At 36.9% G+C, this 26,650-nt stretch overlaps 1 protein-coding gene across 9 annotated transcripts in view; it reads left to right on the top strand.

Annotated features, from left to right (window-relative positions):
* Positions 1-12,951: 12,951 nt before the first annotated feature.
* The window catches only part of LOC131042126 (histidinol-phosphate aminotransferase, chloroplastic), a 39,120-nt gene continuing 25,421 nt past the window's right edge, over positions 12,952-26,650 (top strand). For 2 of the 9 annotated variants that reach the window (XR_009105125.2, XM_057975470.2), the window contains exons 1-7: positions 12,952-13,333; positions 14,390-14,683; positions 14,976-15,059; positions 16,207-16,361; positions 16,784-16,881; positions 17,117-17,225; positions 17,447-17,604. Coding sequence is in view for 8 of the 9 variants with exons in the window: in XM_057975470.2 (XP_057831453.2) it covers positions 14,396-14,683; positions 14,976-15,059; positions 16,207-16,361; positions 16,784-16,881; positions 17,117-17,225; positions 17,447-17,604 (892 nt within the window). In the remaining variant the exon portion in view is untranslated. Of the gene's footprint in view, positions 13,334-13,866; positions 14,096-14,389; positions 14,684-14,975; positions 15,060-16,206; positions 16,362-16,783; positions 16,882-17,116; positions 17,226-17,446; positions 17,605-26,650 lie in introns of all 9 variants that reach the window. The other 7 variants (XM_057975482.2, XM_057975463.2, XM_057975492.2 and 4 more) reach the window with 7 other exon arrangements.

The following is a 26,650-nucleotide window of genomic DNA, read 5'->3' as shown; positions in this document are numbered from 1 at the left end:
TTCAATATCTCGCAGTGGGTCTTTCACAGGCACGTCCATGGAAGGGTCTAGAAAGAACAAGGTTGTCACTAATGTTGTGGTTTTCTCGCAAGGATCACAACAGAATAGAGCCTTCACTAAATTGAATGATTCTTACTTAAGCATTATGTAGCAATTATTAAAAGACAATTTTATTACCTTTCCTAAGGTTCGACCACTACTTGATAACAAGCCCTATCTGCACTCGTATGATGGGTCAAAATTTTTCCATTACCATCGTGTGCCTGGCCATGACACTAAGCGATGTTATTGTCTTCAAAATATTGTTCAAGACCACATCGACAGTGGGGCAATTAAAGTTGATGCACAAAAACATAAGTTGAATAAATCTGTTGACAAGACTAACAAGGATTTGCATATCTACACTAATATGTTTCCCTCGCATTCAACAAATTTCATTTCTAAATTGGATCCTTCCTCAGATGATGGTCTAATTGTGAACGTGGTCATTATCGCTCCTATTTTTTCACCTCCTAGCCATAAGGAGAAGGTGTCTGATGTGTCATTAACCCCTCTGGATGCCCTATGCTGTGGAGAGCATGCTCCTTTGTACATCCCTACTAAATAGAATGGTCAAACTGTCACAAGTGTTATGGTGGACCCATCCTACAAGGTTGATGTTATCACAAAAGGAGACTCTATTTGTGAAGGGTTGGCATAGGCTTGCATATAATGAGTGTTAAGAAACCCTAAGGACGCATGCCAATTTCTCCATCCCTCCTTTGGGTAGCATCACCTTGAGGATCCTCATGGGACCCAAGGCGGTGTCTTCCATATTTGTGATCATTCTCGAATCAGACCTATTTTGGGTAAAACTGGGCACTCCTTGGTTGATTTCTATGGATGCAGTCCCTTTAGTGATTCATAAATGTCTCAGGTTTCCCTATGAGGATTCGGTGCATGTCATCTAGGATCCTAGATATCAACCCTTGGTAGCCTGTGGGAATTTTTCACAAGTTCTTTTTTGGCTTGCTCTAGTGGGACCCATGCTTCCTCGTGGTGATCTAATGTATCACACATCAGTATAAGATGGGGGAGTTGGCCCCTATGTCAACTCAGCCTAGCTATTCATTGTCTGTTTCTACATCAACCTTTGCCACGTCTATTCCTGTCTTGGAACAGGTGGTGCCTCATGTCCCTTCATCATTGAGGATTGAGGCTAAGTCTATCCCTCTGAATAGATCTCCTCGTCCACCCTGGATTGCTTAGCCTCCGGTGGTGTCTTCTATTCCTATGACTGCATCCAATGCAGATAAGGGAAAGGTACCCATTCTGTCAAAGGTCGCAGCCCGCCTTCCCTTCGAGCTCCCGATCATGGTTGATATCCCTCGACCCTCTCAATATGAGAAAGGGAGGCATTCTTCTCGTGTTCATTCATCACTACTACTCCTGCTTCATATTCTGCATCAACACCCTCTTTTCCTCCCACTGCTCCTCAAGTAAAGCAAAGTAGAGCGCCTGTTGTTGCGAATGTGGTCCCTATTTTGAATGCACCTCTTGTTCCATCAATTGGGCCTTCTCTTGTCCCTGACATGATTCTGGATGCCTCTCCTATGGAGCATGATGCTCCTGAGTCCTCTCAGGCTTCAGTCGATGGCCCTCATATTCATCATAATCATTGCGCTCGTGAGAATAAGTGTTATCCACGAGCTATGGCTCATGAGCGTGAGGTTGCCTTGCAATCTGCTTGTGAATCTTCAACACCCAATTATGTTGCATCAGATCATGTTTCATCTACTAATCTTGTTTCTGCATTGCCTTCAGTTTTGCTTCCCGCTGCTTCGGGGCCTGTTGATGAGCCTCCCCCTAAGTGGGTGCAAGTTTTCATTGCTCCTTCATTGGATCCACCCCTCATCACCTCCTCGTTGAACGTACCTCTATTATCTCAACCTATTAATATGTTGCATACATAGGTGGTGTCCAATGCAACTTTATCTACTCCCCTTGTTTCGCAACCATTCTAGCATCAAAGCTTTCCTAGTATCCTTCAACTTGCTATGGTTGATAGGAGACTCGCTTCTCCTATCTGACCCAAATGCAAGCTTGAGCAAGGCCCTGTTCTAGAGTTTTGACAATGAAAACCCTTGCAGGTATGTTCCTCGTCCTTTTCTATTTTTAATACCTGTTGCTTTTCTTGTCTTTGTGTGTGAGATTAAGAAGGCCCCACCTTCTCCTGAGTTTGTCACTACCCCTCTCCCGGAGGCTGACAATCCTGTTGTTATTTCATCTTCTCTGAGTGAGTCACCCACTTCCTCTATAGAGACTTGCTTGTTCGACTCCTTGGATGAAATCTTGACCTTGTCTATAATATTCACGTGATTGTTGACCCTTGCCTCCTCTGAGCTTGTAGACGCAGATGTTGTTGCTGCCTCGTCCCTTGCCCTCACTATTGGTGAGGTGCCCGATGAATTTCTTACGGTGGTCCCTCTCTAAGCTCGTTCCCCTCCTCCCTATGATCTAGATTGGGAGGACGATGATCTCCTATGGGAGAACCTTTAGGATATTTATCCTTCCCCTCCATCTTTTTGTGTGTGTGTTTGGTTGTGTTCCCCCATGTTTGCTTTATCTATTTGTTCCCTCACGAAGGACCCAGGTTACTCCGTAGTTACTTGGATACGAGAAGTTGATTGTCTTTATTTGTTGTGCTCTCTTGGAGGACTCGAGTTACTCCATAGGGGCTCGAATACAGGATATTTTCTATTGTACATCTTCTTCTATCTCTCGTATCTTGCTTTTTCATTTTTTGGGGACGATGCAAAGCATTGGGGGCATCTTTAGCCTTCTTCTATGTTGACCAAAATTTTTATTTTATCTTTGTCTTCATGTGCTCTTCTTCAGATTTGAGAACTTTGGCGCTACAATGATATACCCATCTCATAGTTATATTATATATTTTTTCTCACTGGTATGGGTTCTAATGCCAAACTATTAGATCCCCCCATCCTCTTACATTGATCGTCGATGTTGTGGACATTTATTTGCCACCAGCTATTGGTGGAATTCCATGTAAACATTTTACTATGTTAACGTGCCGCAACCACTCTTCTCCTTAGAATGGCATGCCTTTCATGCATATCATTCTAAGGGGGGGGCATCATATCTGCATTTTTGCATGATCTGCTTTTGTTATCTTGTCCCTTTCATGATTCTTGTTGATCATTTTTTTTCATGCTTGCCTAGGTGGGGCCAAACCACTTGATATTTTTGTTTTTATGTTTGCCTAAGTGGGGGCCAAACCACATGATCTTTTTGCCCAGATGGGGTCCAAACCATTTGATCTTTTTCTTTTTCTTTTTCTATTTTTATGTTTGCCTTTGTAGGGGCCAATCTACTGCTTATCAAATCTATCTTTAATCTCACCCAATCGCATGGGTATCTAGCATATCGCCACCCATGCCGAAAAAATCTTTCCCTATCGTATAGTTATCCATACTAACATAAATCATCACCTTATTGCATGGCTATCTAGCGTATCGCTACCCATGTTGGCACATTCTCACCTTGTCATATGGCTATCTAGCATAACGCACTTTGCTATCCATACTGATATCTCATATCGTGATGATCACTTATCTTGTATCTTTCAGTAATAAGGGGCTTTCTTCCAAGTGAGGTTTATTTTTGTTACGCTATCTTATCTATCATCCATCTTAATCTATCCTTTTATCTTACCATCTGACATGTTACTCTGCAACTAGTGTGTTTGCGATGTATTGGTTAGCAATATCTATTTCAAACTTCTCGTTGGGGGCAACCTTGTTTGATCAACAAAATTCTACCTCCTTGTCACGATTCTTCCTTTATCTTTCTCTACTTTAGCTTCACATCTCTCAGCACAAACATGCTCACTAAAGTGGGGGAAAAATGTAATATAAGAAATTACACATTGTACAAGTCATCCCAACAAATAGTGCCTTCCTCCACATCATCGAAGGTCGTGTATCACCATGTTTTTCCTTTTGTCCACTTGGGATCACTTTGTCAGCATCAAATTGGTATTTCACCAATTCTGTCGACCTATCACCTTCGAGACTATAGCGCGACATAGAGACGTCTATGCGGAACACTAGCATCCCGCGAATTTGATAGTCTGCAGATGGCCATCTGAATGTTACGCCTGCGCCTAGAAGGAATCTTAACACCCCTACATGTGCCCATCAATATTGGTTTTTGGTCCAGAGCCTATATCTCTCCCATTTGATGGTATTTTTGGGATCCTTTGGCATTTTGAGATTACTTCTTGTAGGTTGGAGCTCTTGGTGAACTTCTTGAGAAACATTCATGGGTTTTCCAACACTCTACAGTCCACCATTCTTGCAGTCTTTCAAATGACTCGTAGTGTCATCTTCACAAATCATATGAGGGGAGTTTACTCACCTTTACTCGATTTGTCTACGCATTTTATATTTATTTACTTCGAATCTATTATCATATCTATAATGTATTTATCATTTTATCTCTATAATTTTATCTTTCGTGTGGCTAACTTATAATTCTAAAATTTATCATGTGGGTTGCTTAATTTTCTAGATTAATTTTTAGATTTGATCTTTATGAATTGTATGCTACGATATAGATGCATTTATCTTTCAAATTCACAAATCAAATTGCTTAATTAATTAGTTAATCAGTCATTTTTCACAAAATTTTGTATTGCTTAATCATTATTTTCAAATTTAAATTCAAATTTTCTTCCTTTGTGCATGAGTTTTTACTATCGTTAGTCCTACCTATAATATTCTTGTGGGAAGAAGTTGTAGAATTAAGGCTTCCCAAAGTTTAATTACTAAGGATATGGAACCTAATTTAGACAACGTGTTTCGTGAGAATGTGGGTGGTTCTTCTATTCCAATAATTGATGGCATTTATCCGCATTCTTTACATAATTCTCATGATGAGGGTGAATCACTAACTAGGGTTTTCATTGACCAATAGGAGAAGATTGACTGAATTTAAAAATCTTCAACAATGGATGAGTCAACAATACTTGGAAAGTGAGGCTATCCTATTGATTGAAAGATTAAAAATAATGGTTCAAAGTGATTTAGTTGGCATTGATTTGTTGTGAGGCCTTGCTCACATTGTTGACATTAATATCATGCCTTTGAAAAGTTTTGTTGAAGCCATTGATTATACTCAACCTCCTAGTGAAGTTAATCATTCTATTCCTATGACTACTTCTATGACTAGTGTGCCTACTTTCACATCTAATATCATGGCCACTTCCATGCAAAATGTTATTCCTACACGTGTTAGTTAAGGGGGCAACATTTCTAATCAAAATTCTTTCATCCCTCCTCCTGTGCATCTTCCATTTGTTACCCAATCATCTCCCATACCTACCTATCACAATGTCCCACATCCTTATTCTCAACCTCCACCTTCATTTAAATTTTTTACTCCTCCATCCCAATCCAACATGTCTAATTTCAATCCATCCATTGAAGCAACCATTAATAGTCTAGCTCAAACCATGTCATTCTTGCAACAACAAATAGCTTCCATAAACCAATCAAATTTTAATGTGCCCACATTTGATGTAGTGAGCCCATTATCTAATGATATTATTTGTGGTGCCCCCCCAAACATGTATAAGTCCCTTAATTGGAGCTTTATAATGGGAAAAGTGATCCTGTGGCTCACGTGAAAATAATTCAAACTTTGTGTAAGTGAGTTTGCTTATTATCAACAACTTTTGGCTAAATTGTTTACTAGAACATTTAGAGATAAAGCTTTGCAATGATATTGTTCTTTACCTCCTTATTCTCTTACATCATTTCAACAATTGGCTAATGCTCTCATTCAACAATTTCACAATAATATGGGTCCTAAGATTACTTTGACTAATTTGATGCATTGTAGGCAAGGTGTTAAAGAAAAAGTGACTAACTTTCTTGGTAGATATAAGCATTTGTATTCTCAAATTTCTCATCCTATGCTTGATCAAGAGTTTCAAAGAATTTTTATTTCTAATTTGCATAAAGACTTTAGGGATAAGCTTCTCTTTTTTGAGTTTACTTCCTTTACGCAGTTGTGCACAATACTTCATAATTATCGGCTTTAAGTGAGTCAATCTGAACAATCTCCTTTAATGGCTCCAATTGATAAAAATGAAAATACTCAACAAACTTTTGCGAAGTTTGAACCAAACAAGGGATTCATCAAGTTCAATGACAACAACAATACCTAGGTAGCAACCACAACAACAGGTGTGCCTCCTTTATCCAAGTACTTTAGAAAAGAATTTACTCCTCTTTCTGAATCTTTGCATAGCATTATGACACAATTGTTGAATAAAAATGTGTTGAAACTTCCTCCCATCAAACCAACAGACACATCCAAACCTTTTTGACCTTATCATGATTCCAAATATTTTTGCCAATATCATCGTCAACCTGATCATGACATTGAAAAGTGTTATTCCTTAAGGAGTAGGATTCAAGACGTTATTGATAACAATACCATATTTATAGCCGGGGTGAATGATAAAGGAAATAAATCTATAGCTCCTCCAAATCAAAACCTCCAAATCTTTACTAATCCTTTTCCTTCTCATTCTACTAATGTGATCGAGTCTGAGCATCTTGCCTTTTCTCCTAATGATCTTGGCCTTGAGTCTAATAATGTGGTGAATCCTATTGATAAACATACACCACCCAAGGACTTATGTATCACGTTTGATCCTAGTGAGGCTATTGAAGCACTTGATGGCCCACTATATATTAATGCGATGATCAAAGACATGCTCTCACGAGGGGTGCTCATTGATCCAACATGTATGGTGAATGTGATAAGTGAAGAATATTTTCATACTTTACAATTGTATCAAGTTACATATGATAAATCTGATGCTGTAATTAAGATCTTTTATGGTTTCTCTTGTCTCGCTATTGGTTCTATTACTCTTCCCATTGAGGTTGGTACTAAGTTATTAGATGTCAATTTTTCTATCACTCCTACATCAGATCAATTTCATGTGAATTTGGGACATCCGTGACTATCTACCATGAAATCGATTCCTTCTATTGTTCATAAATGTTTAAAATTCACTCTTAATGATAAGATCATAACAATTAGTCATAGCATGTATTGACCAATGGCGAGGTGTGGAGATGTTAATCTTGATGACTTTTTGCCTAAACAATTTGAACCTCTTAAGACTCAGAGTGATGCTCTTTTTCAATCTTATCAAAAGTGGAAGAATGATATGGTCCTATCCTCAAGTAAGCCTAGAGATCCTAAAGCCATTGTTCTTTTTCATGATAGACCTATTCCTCCTCCTCGTTATGGACCTAGTCTTCTTCCTACACCTTCTATTCCTCCTCTATATGCTATAGTTCCACCTCCTACATTTTACAAAGGGAAGCAATTGACATCTCCTATCTTTCAACCTAAAAAACCTTCTCTTGTACACCCTTCTTTAAAGGAAGAGAAGAAGCCTATGCTTATTGATCCTAAACCTTCACAACCATTAGATAAAAGTAAAAGAAACTATTGTGTGAGAGAATGTTGATGGAGACATCATTATAAGGCTCATGAACTCACTTCTCAACCCATTTCCTCCCCGAAGACTCCAAATGTTGAAAGGATCCCATTTGCCCAACCTTCACCTAACCCTAAGGAGGAAGTCCAACCTAAACCTCCAAGATGTAAAATGCTTAAGAAAGATGATGGTTCATGTTCTATTCGTATTAAAGATCCTATTTTTATTAATCTTGATGAAGAGATGGATGAAAATAATGTTGATGATAATTATGATGAATATGAATATATTGATGTTGACAATGATTTTTCTAAAACAAAATTCACAAGAATTATTCCTATCTCCTAGTAATAGAGAAAGTGATCCATTGTCAGAGCGTGGTCCTTGTTTGGAACTTGTGGTAGCTCCATCTACCATGCTTAAAGTTGCTCCTCTTGTATATTGTCCACCTTCCCAAAATAATTTTGAGCAAGATTGGGAGGCAGATATATGACTTGCTTGATTAACTTCATTGATGTCATAGATTCACTCTCTTTCTCTCTCTTTCTCTCTCTTGCTTGTTCGTAACCTTCTTCTATTTGTTGTCCCTAGTGTTGTCTACTTGAGGATGATGCAAAGTGTTGATATCTCTTTTGGTCTCTCCTATGTAGACTCAAAAGACACATGTGCCCTTCTTCCATTGTGGTTCTACTTTCTTTGGGGGGTGAGGATAACTCAATGCAAATATATACATTAGTTATCATAAGAACATACTGACCCTGGAGTTAAGTATAACCCTTATGTGTTTTGTGTTTTGTGATCATCATCCTTTGATGTATCCTTCCTAGGGACATATCATTGTGATAACGTGCTTGTCTTTTTGGATGAATGTATATACTACCTTAAAGCAATTTCTCTCATCGTGGTGTATGCAACCTCTTTAATATGGGGGCATACACTCCGCTTAATGTTTCTCTCTTTTGCATATCTTGATACTAGAGTTACTTTGCCAAATTAACCTTTTGCTTTGTAATTTTGGTATTTTTCTTTTCATGACTCATAGTAAGTGAACCTTACTAGGCTAAGTAGTCACGGTTCTCTTTCTCTCTCTTTATTATGATGTCCCTTTTATATTGATCTTAAAGTAGTAAGATACCTAAAGTCCATTGGGGGCTTGGTGTGTCTTGCCTTCTTAGCATCTTGATAAAAGTCTTTCAATGTGAACCTTTGTACTTTACCGACAGTATGCTTAGTCTCATACTCCCGCTAAAGTGGGGGCTAAATGTAGCATCCTAAATTATACTCCCTTACCATTTTGATCGCATTTGGGCCCTCACCTTGGCATTTGTGCCTTGAGGCTTATCTGGGACTTGATTTTGCTCATACTATGCAATTTTGCCACCATTTTCACCTCACACTTCATCCTGACCTCAATTTTTGTTCTTTGATTGGGTAGGAACAAGGCATGACACCCTAGTCCTCCCAATTAGGACTCAATTTTGGGCCCCTTAATGATCATACAATTTGAGCAAGAATTTCGACCCCATGTCGGCTCATGTCAAAAAATTAAGTTGTTTTTCAACGATCAAGTATAAAAGGAGGTCTACCCCTCTCATTTTGATATAAAATTAGATTCGACAATAATATTGATCAATCAATTTAAACAATCAAGCATTCAAGTTCAAGTGAGCAAGCAGACAGTCTTCTTTCAAACATTGGAGCAGTGATGAGGTCAAGATTCAAGCATTGGAGTTGACATTCATGTTCTATGTTATTGAAGACTTCATGAAACCCTAATTTCACGTGGAGACAAACAAAACTTCATAGGGAGGTATAGCATTTGTGTTCCAGTCATTATTCAAAATATCCCTCAAAAGGAGAACATTTTCATTACTGCAATTTCATCATATTTCATGGTTAATTCAAAAACTGGGGTTTGATCTAAGGCAAAACCCTATTACCAACCTATTTCCCTTCTCTACTATGCACAAGAGAAGGTATGAAGCTGTGATCTTCAAAATTGGCTTGATTTACAGTGATAAATCATTCCCCCATTGGAGTGCAAAAAGTGCGAAGGACGAGAGAAACCACCATCCCGGACATGACAAATCAAGAGATCCTTCTAAGAACAGGTTCAAATACTCTTATAATCCTCAGATCCATGTTTGTCGCTCGATTTGAAGACTGTAGCTTACTATTTATGCGTTTTTACATCAATTCCAACACATTTACCCTAATTTCAACATTTTCACAATTCAACTTAAAAGAGGGCAGTCCAATCAAATTTGGTAAATCCAATAGAATTCTCAGCGCTTATCCTTGTTGATTGGTGGCTAGAGCCATTGGGTTTACCCTCCTCTTTAATGTAATGGTCCCTAAGTAAAAATTAGTGGTTTTCATCATTCTTGTGGTGGAAACCTTGATTTTTCACCATTACACCCAGTTGCAAGACATATGTTGGCACCAAGTCCTAGAGGTCTTGATGGAAAGAGAATGGACATTCCATGCTCCAATATGAAAGACCAACACAAAATTGAAGTAGGATTGTCAATTGACAATGAATATAACTTCACCTCTCTTACTATAAGGAATTGAAAAGTCACTATAATTAATATTATACATATACTTAACAATCTTGCAAAGAATAGACCAAAAGAGATGAAAGTGTTGTTGGGAAGGATTGCACCATGCACTAGCATTGGTAAAGGATAAAAAAGTTGGGATGACAGTCCATATAAGTTACAATTTGCTTCCTTTTTAAAAAAAAATGTTAGTGCAAGTATATAATGATTTTTTCGAACTCTTAATTTAAATTGTACATTGTCGACAATCAAACAAAACTATAAATCAAGAATATTGAATAAGCAATTAAAATGAATATTGTGATTCTAGCCAACAACAAGAACTTAAGTGTATATATATCTATATATAGTGTCTTTTTTGTGGTACCGTGTTGGTTACGACTATTGCAAGACCAATTTGTATTGCTTAGTTAATAATTTTGTGGCTCTTTGCTAGTTGTAAGCATTACTACTCTGCTTTATTTTGAGTATTTTGTAATGTCTAGTTCTTTATTTGTTGGTTCTTATCTTGCAATTTTTACTGCAACTCATTTGTAATTTGTAATCTACATTATTTCAATTAATTCCCCCCCCCCCCAACTATACAAGAAAATCCTTGAGGCACATTAAAATAATATTTTTGATTGTAGATTAGAGTAGATACCATCTAAATATATATTTAATGAATTTACATAACTTAAAACTTTGAAATTTCTTGATTTCAAAGAAGAAAGTGAACATAAATGCTGGCAATTTTACATATCTACCTTCATAACCATACCCTGCAAAGTTATTAGATTTATTCAAAATGAAAGGTAAGTTGCAAATCTCATAGCTTCGATGAAGCCTTTTGCAGTGAAAAGGTGCTATGTAATGAATTCATCGACAATTGATTTTAGGCTACTTATAAGGAGATTGGCTATTAAATGTTTATAAAGAAAGACAAACAACTAGAAAAATACATCATTAAACTTGACAAATTAAGAATTAGGGTTAAAGGGAGAAAACTTCCTTTGTTTGCAATCCAGATAAAAAACTAGAGAACAATGTTGCAGTTTGCCTTCTTTGTAAGGTCAAATACAACAAATTTCCTCATCATTTTCCCAAGCGCAACCCTGCTGTGAGAATACAAAGAAATAGATAAATAAAATGAGATATTCAAGTTGAAATGCAAACAAAAAAATAGATTTAGGATGCATGTAAGATAAATCTATTGCTATCTAGATGAATCCTTCTAGATAATGCTCTTAGAAAACGAGTTTGTGAAGAAAAGATGGAATTATATATTTTGTTAATGGATTTCCAAGTTCCTAAAAAATAAAGCTTGCAAAGATTATTGAGCCCTCTAGTTATTGTAAGGACTGATTTGGTGTTTTATCAAGTATAAGAAATCAATAATAATACATATGATATAATCACACTCTATAATATGATTCTATAGAGTTTTTGAACATTGATTTGTAAGAAATTATAAAAATTCAATAAGAAATCATATAAACTAATGGCAAATAATAGAGATTATGTAGAGTATTTGAACATTGATATGGAAGAGTTTACAACAACTCAATAAGAAATCATATAAATTTATGGCAAATAATAGAAATTTCAAAATCCTAACCTAAATAAAAAAATTAAGGATATTTTTTTACCATGGTTTTTGACAATTTTGCTCTTGCTTTGATTTACTTATCAACTTATATTATTTTTGCTTCTCTTACCTCTAATAGCCACTTCTCTAGTTATTTTAATAGAAAATTTAAAAAAGAAGATTTAAATTTTAGATTTATAATTTTTTAAATATGATTGGCTTATCAAATTTTTTTATTGCATTAAAATTAGAATTATAAATATAACTAAATTGTTTAATTATAGTTTTGAAATCAAATTCATTGATTGTAAATGATGTTCAATTTACATTCAATATGCAAGTTATATTTTATTAATCGATTTTATTATATCCTTAATGTATATCTAACTATCTTCTTGTTTGTGGCAGGTGAGAGGAGCATTTAATATTTTTCTATGTCCTATCTCACGAATGCCACTCAATATAAGTATATAACAAATGGGGCACGATCAAGCAATGCCTTGATCGGTCATGACCGATCAAGACATTACTTGATCGTGCCTCTTTGTTTATACTAAACAAATGCATGTTCAACATTAATGCCAATCGGTGTGGGAGTAGTATTACAACCGATGTCTATTGGTGTTGGCTTAATGCTAACAACCGATAGTTATTGGTGTGTTAGCCTTAACAACCGATAACTATTGGTGTAGACTAACACACCGATAACTATTGGTAACCTTTGTTATATTGCCACCCGATATATCATATGCAACCCGATATATTTAATCAGTGTTTTCATTAATCACTTATTTATCATTATTTATGTTAATCGATATACATCTAAATACAAGATTTATTAGATCAATGAACATAACCAAAATACATAGCATGATTATCAATAGGTTGTTTATATGCAAATATAGAATGGCTATCAAAGACGAATTAATTGCTTGAAGGTTTTATCATAGTTTTCGATATGATAAATGATTGAATGAGAGACTTCATTTTATCTCTCATTCAATCATTTATCTTACCGAAGCTATCATGTGTTAACATTGATAAATATTTTACAAACAATAGTTTATAAAAAACTATTTTTAATAAGTGCGAATCATCAACATAATCATTGAATCTAGGTGATCTTTATAGAGTAGGAAACATCAAGACCTCATTGCATCTAGATGATCCTTAAAGAAAAAAAACATTAAAATTTCTCAAAAATTATTCCTTTAAATTCTCAAAATTATCTATCATAATCATTGCATCTAGATTATCTATCATAAAAACTTCCCTAAATCAAACCCACAAAACTTGCTTTCTTATTTGGAACACCTTTCTAAAAAAATTTATAAAACTCTTGAACCATGTATTAAATAGATGATATTTTCCAATATGTAAATTTTATTAAGATTATTCGACAAATTTTTCATGAAAAATAGCTCAAACACGTTCATTTTAAGATTTCTGTAGTGATCACTCATCCGAATATTTCCAAGCCCTGATCAATCTTAGAAGGACGTTGCTCCGTCAAGACACGAGGAGAAAATTGAGGTATTGTTGTCAATTCAATGCATAATAAGTGCGAAAAACTTGACACAGCTCTGGACCTTTTTAACTAAATATAAGTGCGGCTGTACGTGGCACAGCTCTTTCGATATCGGTTTTTCGCAACCACGATTGGTGTCCTTCAGGGAACCTTTGGTACACATTTCGTTGCTTTTCTTGTTTTGAATGTTAGTATGGCTTCAAGTATTTCAATAGGTTTGAACCCTGGTTACTTTGTAGAACAAATATTCCCAAACAGCTGAAAGATAAATTAAAACAATTCAGGAATGTCATTCAAATGTAGGAGAAATCCGCTGGGTTGCTTGTTTTTAGCCGCTCCAGAAATTAAGCTACCTCGCCTTTTATATTTTCTTTTGGCTTCGCTGTTTTGGCGATTTAACTAAGAGGCAGCTATTTGAACAGCTTCTTTTACTAGAATTTTCAGTATCCGTTATGAATTTTGTGTACCAAATATCAGTTTGTGCCCTAAACGGTGACTGAAGGTTTTCCTATTTTTCGTTGTTACACTCTTTATTCTGCTTGCTGACTGCACTGATCATATTTGTTTAACCTTTTGGAGCAACTTAGCTTCGTCGGCTAATGCCTACTTAAAACAATCATCGAGAAAATCGTTAATATGGTCTACAAACGATGCTTGTTGACACCCATTATTCTGTTCTCTTGTATAGACACCATCACACCGTTCCTTGCAACACTTGCATCTGGGGTGTCTCTTTGGCTATCATTGGTTGCATTGTAAGTGGGGAAGCAAACCCAGTGGGATTTGAACTTAGATCATCGTAAGGGCAATCGCTCCTGTCTCACTACTAGACAGAGGTTCATTGGGTGTATATTATTATCAATTAGATGAACAGTGCTTCAATTGCAGGGCTGTGAGCAATTTAGTTGCCCTTTTCGGTATGTTGGCGAATTCCTAATTCATAGTCTTATTTGGGTGTTGCGTATTAGAATGAATATAGTATGTTCATGAAAAGATCTCAATCATATCTATTGTGACATGTGCGTAGGTTTTAATTTTTCTTGCTTTTATAGGTTGAAATTTCTCAGGTAACTTTGTCATTCAGCTGGTGTCATGTTTAAGTTCTTTGGTGTAATATGAGATATTTTTCTTCAAATACAAAAATCAAAAAGCAAAAACAAGATTCTTTGTTGTCTGTATGTTTAATTTCCATTTGTGTTGTCAATATGCAGTCCTTGATGGCTGTTCTTCAAGGTGCAGGGTGCCCTTCGGCTATTGATTTGAAGCAGACCAAACGGCAATTTGGTTGGACAGCCCAAAACTCAAGTGGTTTTCAAACCTATCCAACAAACATTAGCAGGCTTGTTTGTGCCCCAAGGAAGCACAGGATCATGTCCTCCATAAATTGCACGGCATCAATCTCACCTGTAACCCCTGCAACAGATGCGAAGCCACTGATTGGCGATTCATTTATCCGTCCTCACTTGAGGGGACTGACTCCTTATCAACCTATTTTGCCATTTGAGGTATGATATATGATATATCATATGGTAGTCTTTGTTAGAATGTACTACTTACTTATGTTTTAAGAATGGAATGTACCGTATTATGTTCTTAAGAGCATCAGAAGGGTAGAACTAATTCTAGATTGATTTTTTTCTTTTTGGGGATGGGGAAGGGTGCAGATAATGGCAGAGGAAAAGGCACTCCCATGCACAATATATTCCTTTAATTTTTGGGGTATGCTTTAGTTTTTAACTTATTGTAGTGTACCGTCGAATTTCATCTTATGCTGCTTAGTTCTTATGCGTGTTACAGGTCTTGTCAGCAAGGCTTGGAAGAAAACCTCAAGATATAGTCAAACTTGATGCAAATGAAAATCCTTATGGCCCCCCACCAGAGGCAAGTAGTCTTCTCATTCAAGAATACTCTTGTGAGATGGAATAAATTGGTCTTGCTAAATATATTTGATCATTCTAGATGATGATTTTCACCCATGTCTAAAAACGCGAACAATTAAAACCATGTTTAAATGGCAGAAACAGGCAAGCTGCATTCCATGGCGAATCTTGATGTTTAGACATTTTTCTTTTACGAATGGAAATACCTAAAAACTGCTCGTCAATTTACATTCATGAGAGAGCGGGCGTCACATGTGTGATTGCCTAATTCACATAAGAACATGGGCTCCAATTGCAAATTTATTCACAGCTTGTAAATGTTAAGAACTTAAGATTCAATGAGAATCCAAACACGAACCAAGATCTAGGCAAGAGGAGACAAGTTACAAAAGTAGCAAGCAAATAGACAGATGATTTAGAATACCAATAACAATTATTCCAACATTGAGGATGGAAAGGCACAATGCAAAAGAATTGCTTCATATAGCCCTCTTGGATGCATGACTCAGAGATGGCAAAGAGCTCATGAGCTTAATAATTTAGTTTACAATCAATCCCAATCAAGAGGTGAGTTAATTTAGTTCAACTAAGATGCTAGTGGATCAGTTAACTAATATGACACGGACAGAGGTGGCACTTAACTATCATCAAAGATTTATGAGTTAGTGGTGGCACTTGTGTACCTCATGGTGAATGCATGTTATTATCAAAATGGTGGCATTCAGAAGCTCCTATAGATTGGTTGGGTCATCCGCTTCTTTATCTTTGAATCTGCATCACATTAGCCCAATTGCTGATCTTTGAGTCTGGTGCAGTGCCACGCTACCACAGAGAGACTCTCGAGCAGCCCATCTGGGAAGGTCCAATCGAGCCCCGAGATCAAGTCACTCTCCTTCCTCCGCTGCATTGACTGCTCAGCAGGGAGAAGGACTAAATGCTTAGGGAAAGCACATTGGTCATTCTCGCTTACCCAGTGCTAAAAGAAAAAATAGAGAAGCGACCTACGGTTCGAGAGATGAATCAAGCGTTCTGATCGATTCCAGGCCTCCGATAATCGAATAAAGCCTTCTTGTTTTCACTTTTTAAATTCTTTAAGGATTTCTTTTGGTTATCTTAACAGAAAATTTGTATTTGTTCTTTGAATACAGGTGATGGAAGCTTTGGGAAAAATGGAATTTCCTTACATATACCCTGATCCAGAGAGTCGGCGTTTACGAGCAGCACTTGCTGATGATTCAGGTCTTGATGCAGCTTATTTGCTTGCTGGATGTGGAGCAGATGAACTTATTGATCTTATCATGCGGTAATTAGCTTTGTTTTCATTTTTGATTCTTTTTGCTTTGCTGTTACATTCTATATTTGACTTCGAAATTTAACTATGAAATCTCGTAAATATTAAATTGGATATAAATCCTCGTAATTGGGTCCTTTGTATGATCCTTAATTGATGGATTACATTGGGATGTATGTTGTCCTTGAATGTTCAAATCGGAAGGATGTTATTATGTTGGTATTTTTAAGAGGCTAAGCCCACCCTTTTGTCACATATAATTGTATTTGACTCACTATATCTATTCTCTTATATTGAGTATATTGTGATGCTTGAATCCTTTAGATTTCTTTCAACAATTTCTCTGTGTTTTGTGTTCTTCCTTGCACATTGTGAATACTCTTTGTCTGCTAATTTTGGAACATTACACTTAACTTTAATAGTAAATCTTGCAGATGTGTACTGGATCCTGGTGACAAGATAGTGGATTGCCCACCTACATTCACCATGTACGAGTTTGATGCTGGTGTGAATGGGGCTACTGTGATAAAGGGTAACCAAGTAGAAGCAGTTATGGAAGCCTTGTACTTTTGTTTCTCTGGCATCTTTCCTTTTAGTTTTCAGAATGCTATTGGAAGTTCAAAGTGGATGGAATGAAAATTATGGGACTTTTGTTTAAAGTTTGCATGCAAACCATTTGTATCTTGTAACACAATATTGGGTGGGAAAAATCTGTGTTTATTTGGTAGATGCACATTCCCTCACTTGACACTGTACTCATTTTGCAGTTCCTAGACTACCTGATTTCAGCTTGGACGTTTCTGGTATTATTGAAGTTGTGAAGAAAGAGAATCCAAAGTGCATCTTTTTAACTTCTCCAAACAATCCAGATGGCAGGTTGTTTTCATAGATGTTTATTCATAATGGATTCTTTGCGAACTTTTTCCCTCCTCTCTTTTCCTCTAATGATTCTACCGTCAGTTTCTATGGTAGTCCTCTTAGTATATTTCAGAGTGTAAATATTAGAAATGTAAGGTTCATTAAAAGATGCTGACAAGTCAAGCATTGGGGTTTATAAATTATCGTGCCAATCACTTTACTCTTTGACTGTCAACCAGCATTATTAATGATGATGACCTTCTGGAAATTCTTCGTCTACCTATCTTAGTTGTGCTGGATGAAGCATACATTGAATTTTCAGGGAAAGAATCCAGGATGGCCTGGGTAAAGAAGCATGAAAATTTGATCGTTTTACGGACATTCAGCAAAAGAGCAGGTAACTAAATCTTATCTGTTCTGTCCACTCACATTTGACAGAGTTTGAAATGTACAAATTTTAGTTCTGCATCTCTTGACACATAAAATTCATAGTATGTTGACAAAATAGCTATGTTATTCGCAATGCATTTCTTGTTAGTGTCTGTACTATATAAATATTTTCTCTTCAACCTGAATGTGCAAGATTCTTCTTGATGTCCAATAGAAGTAGACCATTGTTATGTCCCCAAATTGGGATTAACCTTTTTGTGTCCAAAAACAACAATCCAACAATAACATACTAAAGTGAACTCAATTAGTCATTAATAATTTAAGAAATAATGAACAAATACACAAGTTAGTGAATAAGTAGATTATGATAAGCTTTATAACTATTTAACTATCCTATAACTAATCATAACTTAATTTGGTAGGAAAACTCAAAAGGGCACCAGTAAACTGCCCAACCCAACTAAGCCCGAGAGCATGCAACATCCAATTATGGCAACTTGCCTCTTATCCCACAAGTGGCAGGAATGTCCAACTATGACCAGTTCCATCCCTTGGGGTAATCCACTCGTCTCTTAGCCTGCAAGGGACAGGAATGTCCAACTATGATCAGTTCCATCCCTTGGGGTGGTCTACTTTGTCTGGGGGAGCTGGTAAATCACATCTCCCTAGCTTATTCCCTCCAACTAGCACTTGATTGATTATATATATATATATATATTATGAATGATCTATTTACTTAAAGAAATATAATTCAAGTAGTGCAATTATATAGATCTATTTACTTAAAGAAATATAATTCAAGTAGTGCAATTATGTAGATCTATTTACTTAAAGAAATATAATTCAGGTAGTGCTCTTATTAGAATCAAGGCCTATGAATATATATTGAAGTATTGATTGATAACACACTTAGTTTTCCATACTAGTTACTTCAAATCAATGGCTGTATGGCCTGAAACATGTTTTACTTAGATCAGATATTCTTCCTTAATCGATGCCTTCCCTTGAATGTGTCATGTCCTGACCCTAATGTCTCTTGTTTTGTATTCAAGTCAGCTATGTATAGTGACTAAAATCATCACCCTTTTATGCAATGAATAAAAGTAATATTTAATTATATATGTTAGTTGGTGGAATGATTAATCTTAATATCTTTAGCGGATGACTTAACAAAAGTAACTAATGATTATATTGGATCGAAGGGTCATAACCCTCTTGGAAAGTGCGGAGATAAGAGAGAGTCATCTCTCTTTTTAATAACACGTCTTCTTCCAACGAAGAGACACAGCGTATGAGGAGCTTAAGAAGGGTCATCGGGTGCCAAGGAGGATATACGGAAACAGGAGAAGAGAATTCGCACAGGGCCAGCAAGTTTGTTTTCAGAAGAACAATACCCCCGGACACTGTGTCACGGTAACATCATTCTGAATATTTATTAGAATCTTATCTGCATATTGTTATGATTCACAGTCACAACATTACAATCATAAGGAATAAATTTAAATAACGTCAGCAATCTTCAGACAATTGACACTAATAACATAAGCAGGTTAATATACTGAATTTACAAATTAATGATAACTTACACAGGCAAATAAATGCTATCTCAGTAATTTCTCACAATAGATGCAAGATGTGTGTAGTAATATGAAAGAATATGAATGAATCATGAATGCTCAAATCATTAAGAACATACTGATAAAGATATTAAGTATTTAAATCCGAATTACAGTGCTTACTTGTGAGGGAGGGGATGGAGGTGTAATGGAGAGGTTAGGAGAGACTCGTAAGTTGGCTGTTCTAGAACGACCCCAGAGGCGTCTAGGACCTTGAGAGCATTTAACTTGAGGAGTCTGGCAACCTGGTTACAGCCTCATCCCAAACTCACAAGGTAAGTGAGCCATGAAGAAGGTTGATATATGAGGAGATCGGTTAGAGTCACCAAGTGGAGCAAGAAGGTTGAAGGAAACAATCTTCTCTTGGGCCTGGGTAGAGAGACTCTAAAGCGGTTCTCATAGTATCCTCCTTCCAAACATCATGTTTATATAAATTAGAATTTATATCATAATATAAATCTTGCATGCTTATTTATCAAAGGAATGTATCTATTTGCATATGGTTTTATTGTTATGTGCAAGAATCTACATTTAACCTTATGTTTCTAAGCTGACCTGGTATAATCTCTAACCCTAACTTTATGATTTTTTTGATTCTTAGTACAGAATATAGAAGGGGACATTACAAAATGCTGGGTTGATCCTTTATACCCCCATCGAGGTTGGAGAGTCATGATATTTTTGTTGGTCACAACCACTTGTAGGAGAGGCGACTTTTTCTTTGTTTGACCATGTCTTTTCATAACTAATCACCAGCTTTGGATCCCTTTGCTTAAACTTATTGAATAATTCAAATCGTCTCTTAGCAACATTCTTTATAGTTAAACAATTGCTTATTGCTCCTTGTGGGAGATCGCTGTCATTAGGAGAGGAGGAATGATCCATGCAAGCAACATTACTCAACGTATAATAATCCTTATTAAACACGACCTGCTGTAGAATACAAACTGCTGCAATCATCATGATTACCCCTGGGAGAGGGGAAATTGTGAAGTCTTACATAGTGTAATTAAGGTTTGTTCAATATTTTAGTGTAGTGTCATGGCGGGGGCATGATAGTTTGCCCTTCCCGAGATTGTTTGTTCTCAAGCAATTTTAGGTTTGGATGTTTGAACATCTCGACTCCTTCCCAAGTAGCATCTTCCATAGGTAGACGCTTCCATTTAACTAGGTACTCCTCAATAGTTTTATTCCTTAATCTCTTCTCTTGCATATTAAGGATGGTCTTTGGTTCCAAAATCAACTTGCCTTCATCATCTAATGGTGGCAACTTTGGACATGGGGTAATATGTTGCCCTAATACCTTTGTGAGGCGAGACATGTGGAACACATTGTGAATCTTGCTATTTACGGGCAGCTTGAACTCATAGGCAACTTCTCCTATTTTCCTCAAAATTTTGTTTGGATTGTAAAAACTAGGTTGAAGTTTCTTGGCCCCACTCTTTTTGATGAATGACTGTTTATATGGCTGCAATCTTAAAAAGACCAAGTCCCCAATTTCGAATGTTCGCTCGGTTCTTTTCCTATCTGCATACATTTTCTATTGGTTTTGTGCTTGATGGAGATTGTCCTTAAGTGTGTTCATGATATCCATATTCTGTTGTATAAATCTTTAGCTCTCGGTACACAACTCTTTGTGAGGTTCAAATCTCCAAAAGATGTTGATTTGTGTCCATATAATGCTTGAAAGGGACTCATCCCTATAGACATGTGGTGAGTGGTGTTGTAGCAATACTCTCCCAAATGTGGCCATTTAATCGATCCATTTTGTTGCCTGGGGACATAGTTCCTTAAATATCCCTCCAACCATTTATTGACAATCTCTGTTTGCCCATCTATTTGGGGGTGATAATTGGTGCTGGGGGTTAGTTCTGTTTTGGTTAACTTGAATAGCTCTTGCCAGAATAGGCTAAGAAAACAGCTATCTCGGTCGCTTACAATGTTTTGAAGTAGACCATGCAATTTGAAGACTTCTTTAAAGAAAATATCAGCCACTTGGGGGGCTCTAAAATTTGTTAATATGGCCATGAAGTGTGCATATTTGGTTAGACGGTAGACTACCACATAAATGCAATCTTTGCCTTATACCTTAGGTAATCCTATAATGAAGTCAATAGAAATGCCTTCACACTTTTGATTGGGTATGGATAGGAGTTGAAGAAGACTTCCTGGGAATGTATGTTCTTCTTTATTCCTTTGGCACACCATGCATTCCTTAGCATGTTTTAGTACATCTCCTTTGAGACCTTTCCATGAAAATCTTTCCTTGATTTGTTTGTAAGTCTTGTAGTATCCTTGATGCCCGGACAAAGGGTTGTCATGATAGGTTTTCAAAATTTATTTTTTTATTTTTTGATACTAGAGTGATGTATATTCTATCTTTGTAAAGTATGAGGCCATAAAGGATTCACGATCTTTCATCTTTTACCTTTCCTTCTAATATGTCATTTGAGAATACGTCCATAGCATATTCTGTAAATATGGATGTTTTCCATTCCGTGGATATTGTTGTCATGGAGCCAAGGTGGTGTCTTTGTTATAGGGCATAAACTACAATCTTGTTTTTCCCCTTCATGTACTTGATGTTGAAATCCTATGCTTGTAACTTGCTTACCCATTTTTGTTGCCTATCATTCAAGTCCTTTTGTTTTAGGAAAAATGTTAGACTATTATGATCGGGTTTCACTTCAAATCTCCCACAGTTTATAGATTATGTATTGTCTGAATTTTACTAAAGCATGCATGATTGCTAGCATTTCATTGTTGTAAACAAAATAGATCCTTTCTCTTTCTTTGACTTTTCTACTTTCAAAGGCTATGGGGTGTTTGTTTTGCATTAACACACTCCAATGCCTTCCCCTGCTCCAATACCTTACCTTGAAGCATTACAATATAATTTAAAAAGTGAAGCGAACTCCGGTATTGCCAAAACCGGACAGGAACTCATCACTTCTTTAAGTCTGTCAAAGGCTGCTTGTGCTTCTTCGTTCTTGGAAAATTTCCCTTTCTTGGTTAAGTTAGTGGGGCAATCAATTTCAAGAAACCTTTGACAAATCTCTAATAATAGCTGCAAAGTCCTAAGAAACCCTTGAGATGTGTTAAAGTTCTTGGTTTTTTCCAACTCCTTATGGCCTCAATCTTCTCTTCATCCACACTAACTCCTTGAGCACTAATTTTGTGACCTAGGTACAAAATTTCTTTCAACCCAAATTTGTACTTGGATAGTTTGGCAAATAGTGAATATTGCTTGAGTATCCCCAACACTTTGTCTACGTGTCTTAGGTGCTCTTCCCAAGTTTTACTATAAATTAGGATATATCAAAGAAGATCAATAGAAATTTCCTAAGCTGCCCCCTGAAGATTGTTGGTATTATGCCTCTAATTCACTTGACCTTTTTCTCATACTGATCAGGTTAACTCTGGCTGATGAAACAGTGTGAAGAAAATCTGTGAACTCTATCGGTATAACCTTTGCCGATGAACTCGACATATCGGAGCTCAGAGTAGCAGGTTTGAAGTCATCCCGACGACCCGATGAAGTCGTCTTCGATCATCGCGGTAGCATCGGTTATCAGATGGAAGAAAGGATAAAAAACTTGCACTTTAGATCCAGATCCAATAGTCATCGCTTTACTGCTATGGAAAGATGCACGTATGTTATTTTGTGCGACTTGGCGACCATGGTGGGGCCCAACATAAGTGAGCGGTCCGGGTGAGATAAGGGTCGTGCAGATCGGAGATGATCGAATGACGATCAAGGTTGATCCAATGGTGTTCATTATGTCGCGATGGGAAACTGCTCGTTAGTATATTCCTCACGACATGGCGACCAAGTGGTGGGACCCGATAGGAGAGCGGCTAAGGCGAATTTAAAGGCCGAGTAGATTGAAATGATTGGACTGCGATTGCAGAAGATCTGATGGTGGTCGCTAGGTCGCGATGGGAAATTGCTCGTGAGACTTTCCATTGCGACCCAACGACAAAGAAGAATTCCGGGCGGATAGTGAGGTCGTGCTAAGATGTCAGAGCAGGGACGTCGGAACCAATCAGGGGGTGCCACGTGGCGGAGTGCAGAGAGAAAGATCGGACGTTCGGGATAGTTGATTGTTTGTTTTGCCGATACCCGATGGAATCGCCTTCGGCGATCGGGTCTGTCATCGGCCATTGGAGATGTATTTTTTGAAGCTACTCCGATACTCGATGGAGTCGACTTGTCTGAGCCGGTGTATTTGAATACGAACTGGTTCGATTCCTGGATGCATGTGGGATAGTTGTTTTCTCATGAATGCAGACCGACGCAGACAGTTAGATGTCTAACCGATTGGTGCAAACTGACAGTTGAACGATCGACATGAAAATGTATATGAAGCCAAGAGGAAACTTGAACAAGGCGGTTGTTCTGATGATAAGCCGTATACTGTGGTGTGTACCTGAAGTAATTAGAGTGAACATCTGTGTTGTGATAAAAAACTTTATTGTAAAGATTCTTTGCTGTGAATAAAGTGTTCTTGTTGTCGGTGGTGGGTTTTTTCCCGAAAGGGTTTTCCCACGTAAATTCATTGTGTTTATCTGTGTGTGTTTGATTTTTGATATTGTCTCTGTTTCGTATATGCTAATCTTAGTATTTTGTAAAGTTTTAAAACACACTAGTCTTGTTTCCCTTGCAAATTGACATTAGGGAAGTGTTTTTCCGCACTGTGCTTTCCTTACAAAGATGTGATTCATACATGACCAGAAAGTGGCCAAGGCATTTGTTAGCCCAAAAGGTAGGACAAGAAATTCAAAATGACTGTAATGGCACCTAAAAGCTGCTAAAAGCTGTTTTGAATATATTTCCTCCCTTGGTTTAATTTGGTGGTACCCTGATTGTAGGTCAATTTTCGTAAAGTATGCCGGCCCATGAAGTTCGTTGATTAGTTCATTGACTCAAAGGATGGGGTATCGGTTTTTTATTGTCTTTCTATTTAGTGCCCTATAGTTAATGCACATTCTCATTATGCCATCTTTCTATTTTGAAAGTACGACAAAAGAGGCAAAAGGACTAGAGCTTGGTTGGTTTGCCCCATTTCAAACAATTCTTTTATTTCTTTTTCAATCTCTTCTTTTATTTATATTTCAATCTCTTCTTTTTATTGTCTTTTTATTTAGTGCCCTATAGTCAATGCACATTCTCATTGTGCCATCTTTCTTTTTTGAAAGTACAATAGAAGAGGCAACAGGACTAGAGCTTGGTTTGATATGCCCCATTTCTAACGATTTTTTTATTTCTTTTGGTGGAAGTCCCAGAGGGATGTTACTAAATACCTTCTTATGTTTGTTCAATAGTGGTTGTATGTGAAGATGAATTGTTTTTCCTTTGGTGGAGGATTTGTCTAGGATCAAACATTAGGTGGCCCATTCTACTTGTCCATGCTTAAGGGCCCTTTCCATCCTTTTGGATTATATCACTCATGGGTACCCATTGGATAGTCCCTGTAAAAGGACCTTTTTTCCCGTTATGTTCAAAACATATCTCCAATTTCGAAAAATCTAGGATGTAAGCGGTCCAAGGAGTGTAATCAAGGGGTACCCAAAATCACATTGGTATCCCCCATATTTACAATGTAAAATTTGTCTTTGACTCAATGTTTATCCAAAGTGATGTTTAGTTGGAAAATTTTCTTTGCACATGGAGTAGTAGACCCATCAACCAAGGCTACCTTGAAGCCTTTAAAGTTTTTCGTTTCTAACTCTATTCTTGCAACTAATTTTTCATCAATAAAATTATGAGTTGCTCTACTATCTAGGAGGGCTGTCACCTTTTGCCCCTTAATGGCACCTCGAATTCTGAAGGGATGATGCTTGGATGCTTTTGAGATGGAGGCCAAAGTTCCACATTCCTCATCCTCTTCATCATACTTCATCCTCTTGCTTGGGTTTTGTTCTGCTTCTTCACCTGTTTCTTTATTGGATATTGCTTCAATATTGTGGGCTTGGCTTCTTTTCCCACATATATGCCCTCGTTCCCATTTTTTTTAACATTTGAAACACAAGTTTTTCTATTTAAGGTCATCTAGATTACAAATGTGTCTGCACCTCCATTATCTTTGCATTGTAGCACATCTTTTTCTTTCTACCCTTGTCTTGCTCACAAATATGCCCAAATGTTCAAAGATGTGATAGTTGCTGGTCCTTCATCATCCTGTTTGGAGAACATAAGCTACACATCATCTTTATTGATAGTGAATATTCTCTTTATTGATAGTGAATATTCTAAGGTGTGTGTTATGGAAGAAATGAGACAAATTAGATGAGGGATGGATGTTCCATCATCATGGATGGGTGGACTGATATCAAACATCGATCACTCATTAATATTATTGTCACAAGTTTAGCTAGCATTTATTTTCTTAGACCTATTGATTGTTCAGGTAAGAGATAAGATGCAAACTTCTAATTTCAAAATTTGAAGGATGCCGTAAAAAAGGTTGGAGCCTCTAATATTGTACAAGTGGTGATTGATTTAGCTCGTGTGTGTAAATTGGCGGGCTTGATGGTGTAGGGTGATGTTGATGGTGTTTTTACGCACTATGCAACACAGAATAAAATACTAAGTATTCTATCCTCTCTTGAACAAAGACTCCCAAATGCTAAGTTGCGTGATCAAGTGGGATGACTCCAAGGTTCTCGAATGTCAGGTCTTGATGGGCACTTGGATAGACTCAATTGTATATGATGTGATATTGCTGAATCACAAGGTGGACTTACGTTGAATGCCTAAATGCTTTGAATATCGCTAGAACATTGGATTTTACTTGATTTGAAAAAAGGGAAAAAGGATGAGGGTTTAGGAAACTACCCTATTCCTAGGAATGCAAGAGCAATGGACAAGCTTTGATGGAACTTAACTAAGCTTTGCTTTGACATGCTATGAACATCTCCACAAGGCTAGTGCAATCTCCTAAGGATAGCTTTATGATTTTCAAATCACCGCCACAAGCATAGACACCATCAAGTTGATGCATATCAATGAAGGGATGATAATTGAATTTAAGCTTGGCTAAGATAGATCTAGTTTACTACGCAAGGCACTTTAACATCGGCAAGGTGTTAGTAGTATGGATATACGAATTTCACCATTGATTATACACAGTCTTCCATTCATCTAAACAACATGAAAATTAAACGAGAAGTAGAGATCATGCAAATTGTTGAATCAACATATCAATTTCACCATATCTTCAATGAAGTTTATATGCCTTCTTACAACAATGTCTTGGTAACAATCTTTGCCTTCTCTTCCTACTTTATTTGCTATTTGCTACTGAGCTACTAACTATATACCTTTACAAATGAAGAAGTGGAGCCTTATATAGTGCTCTCATTACAATTGAATGGCTTAGATTGATTCACAATCAATGGCCAAGATTGAAAGATAGAAACCCTAATTAGGGTTTG

The sequence above is a fragment of the Cryptomeria japonica genome, chromosome 5, assembly GCF_030272615.1.
Source record: "Cryptomeria japonica chromosome 5, Sugi_1.0, whole genome shotgun sequence".
NCBI classification, from domain to species: Eukaryota; Viridiplantae; Streptophyta; class Pinopsida; order Cupressales; family Cupressaceae; genus Cryptomeria; species Cryptomeria japonica.
This window is presented reverse-complemented; position numbering and strand designations above follow the sequence as displayed.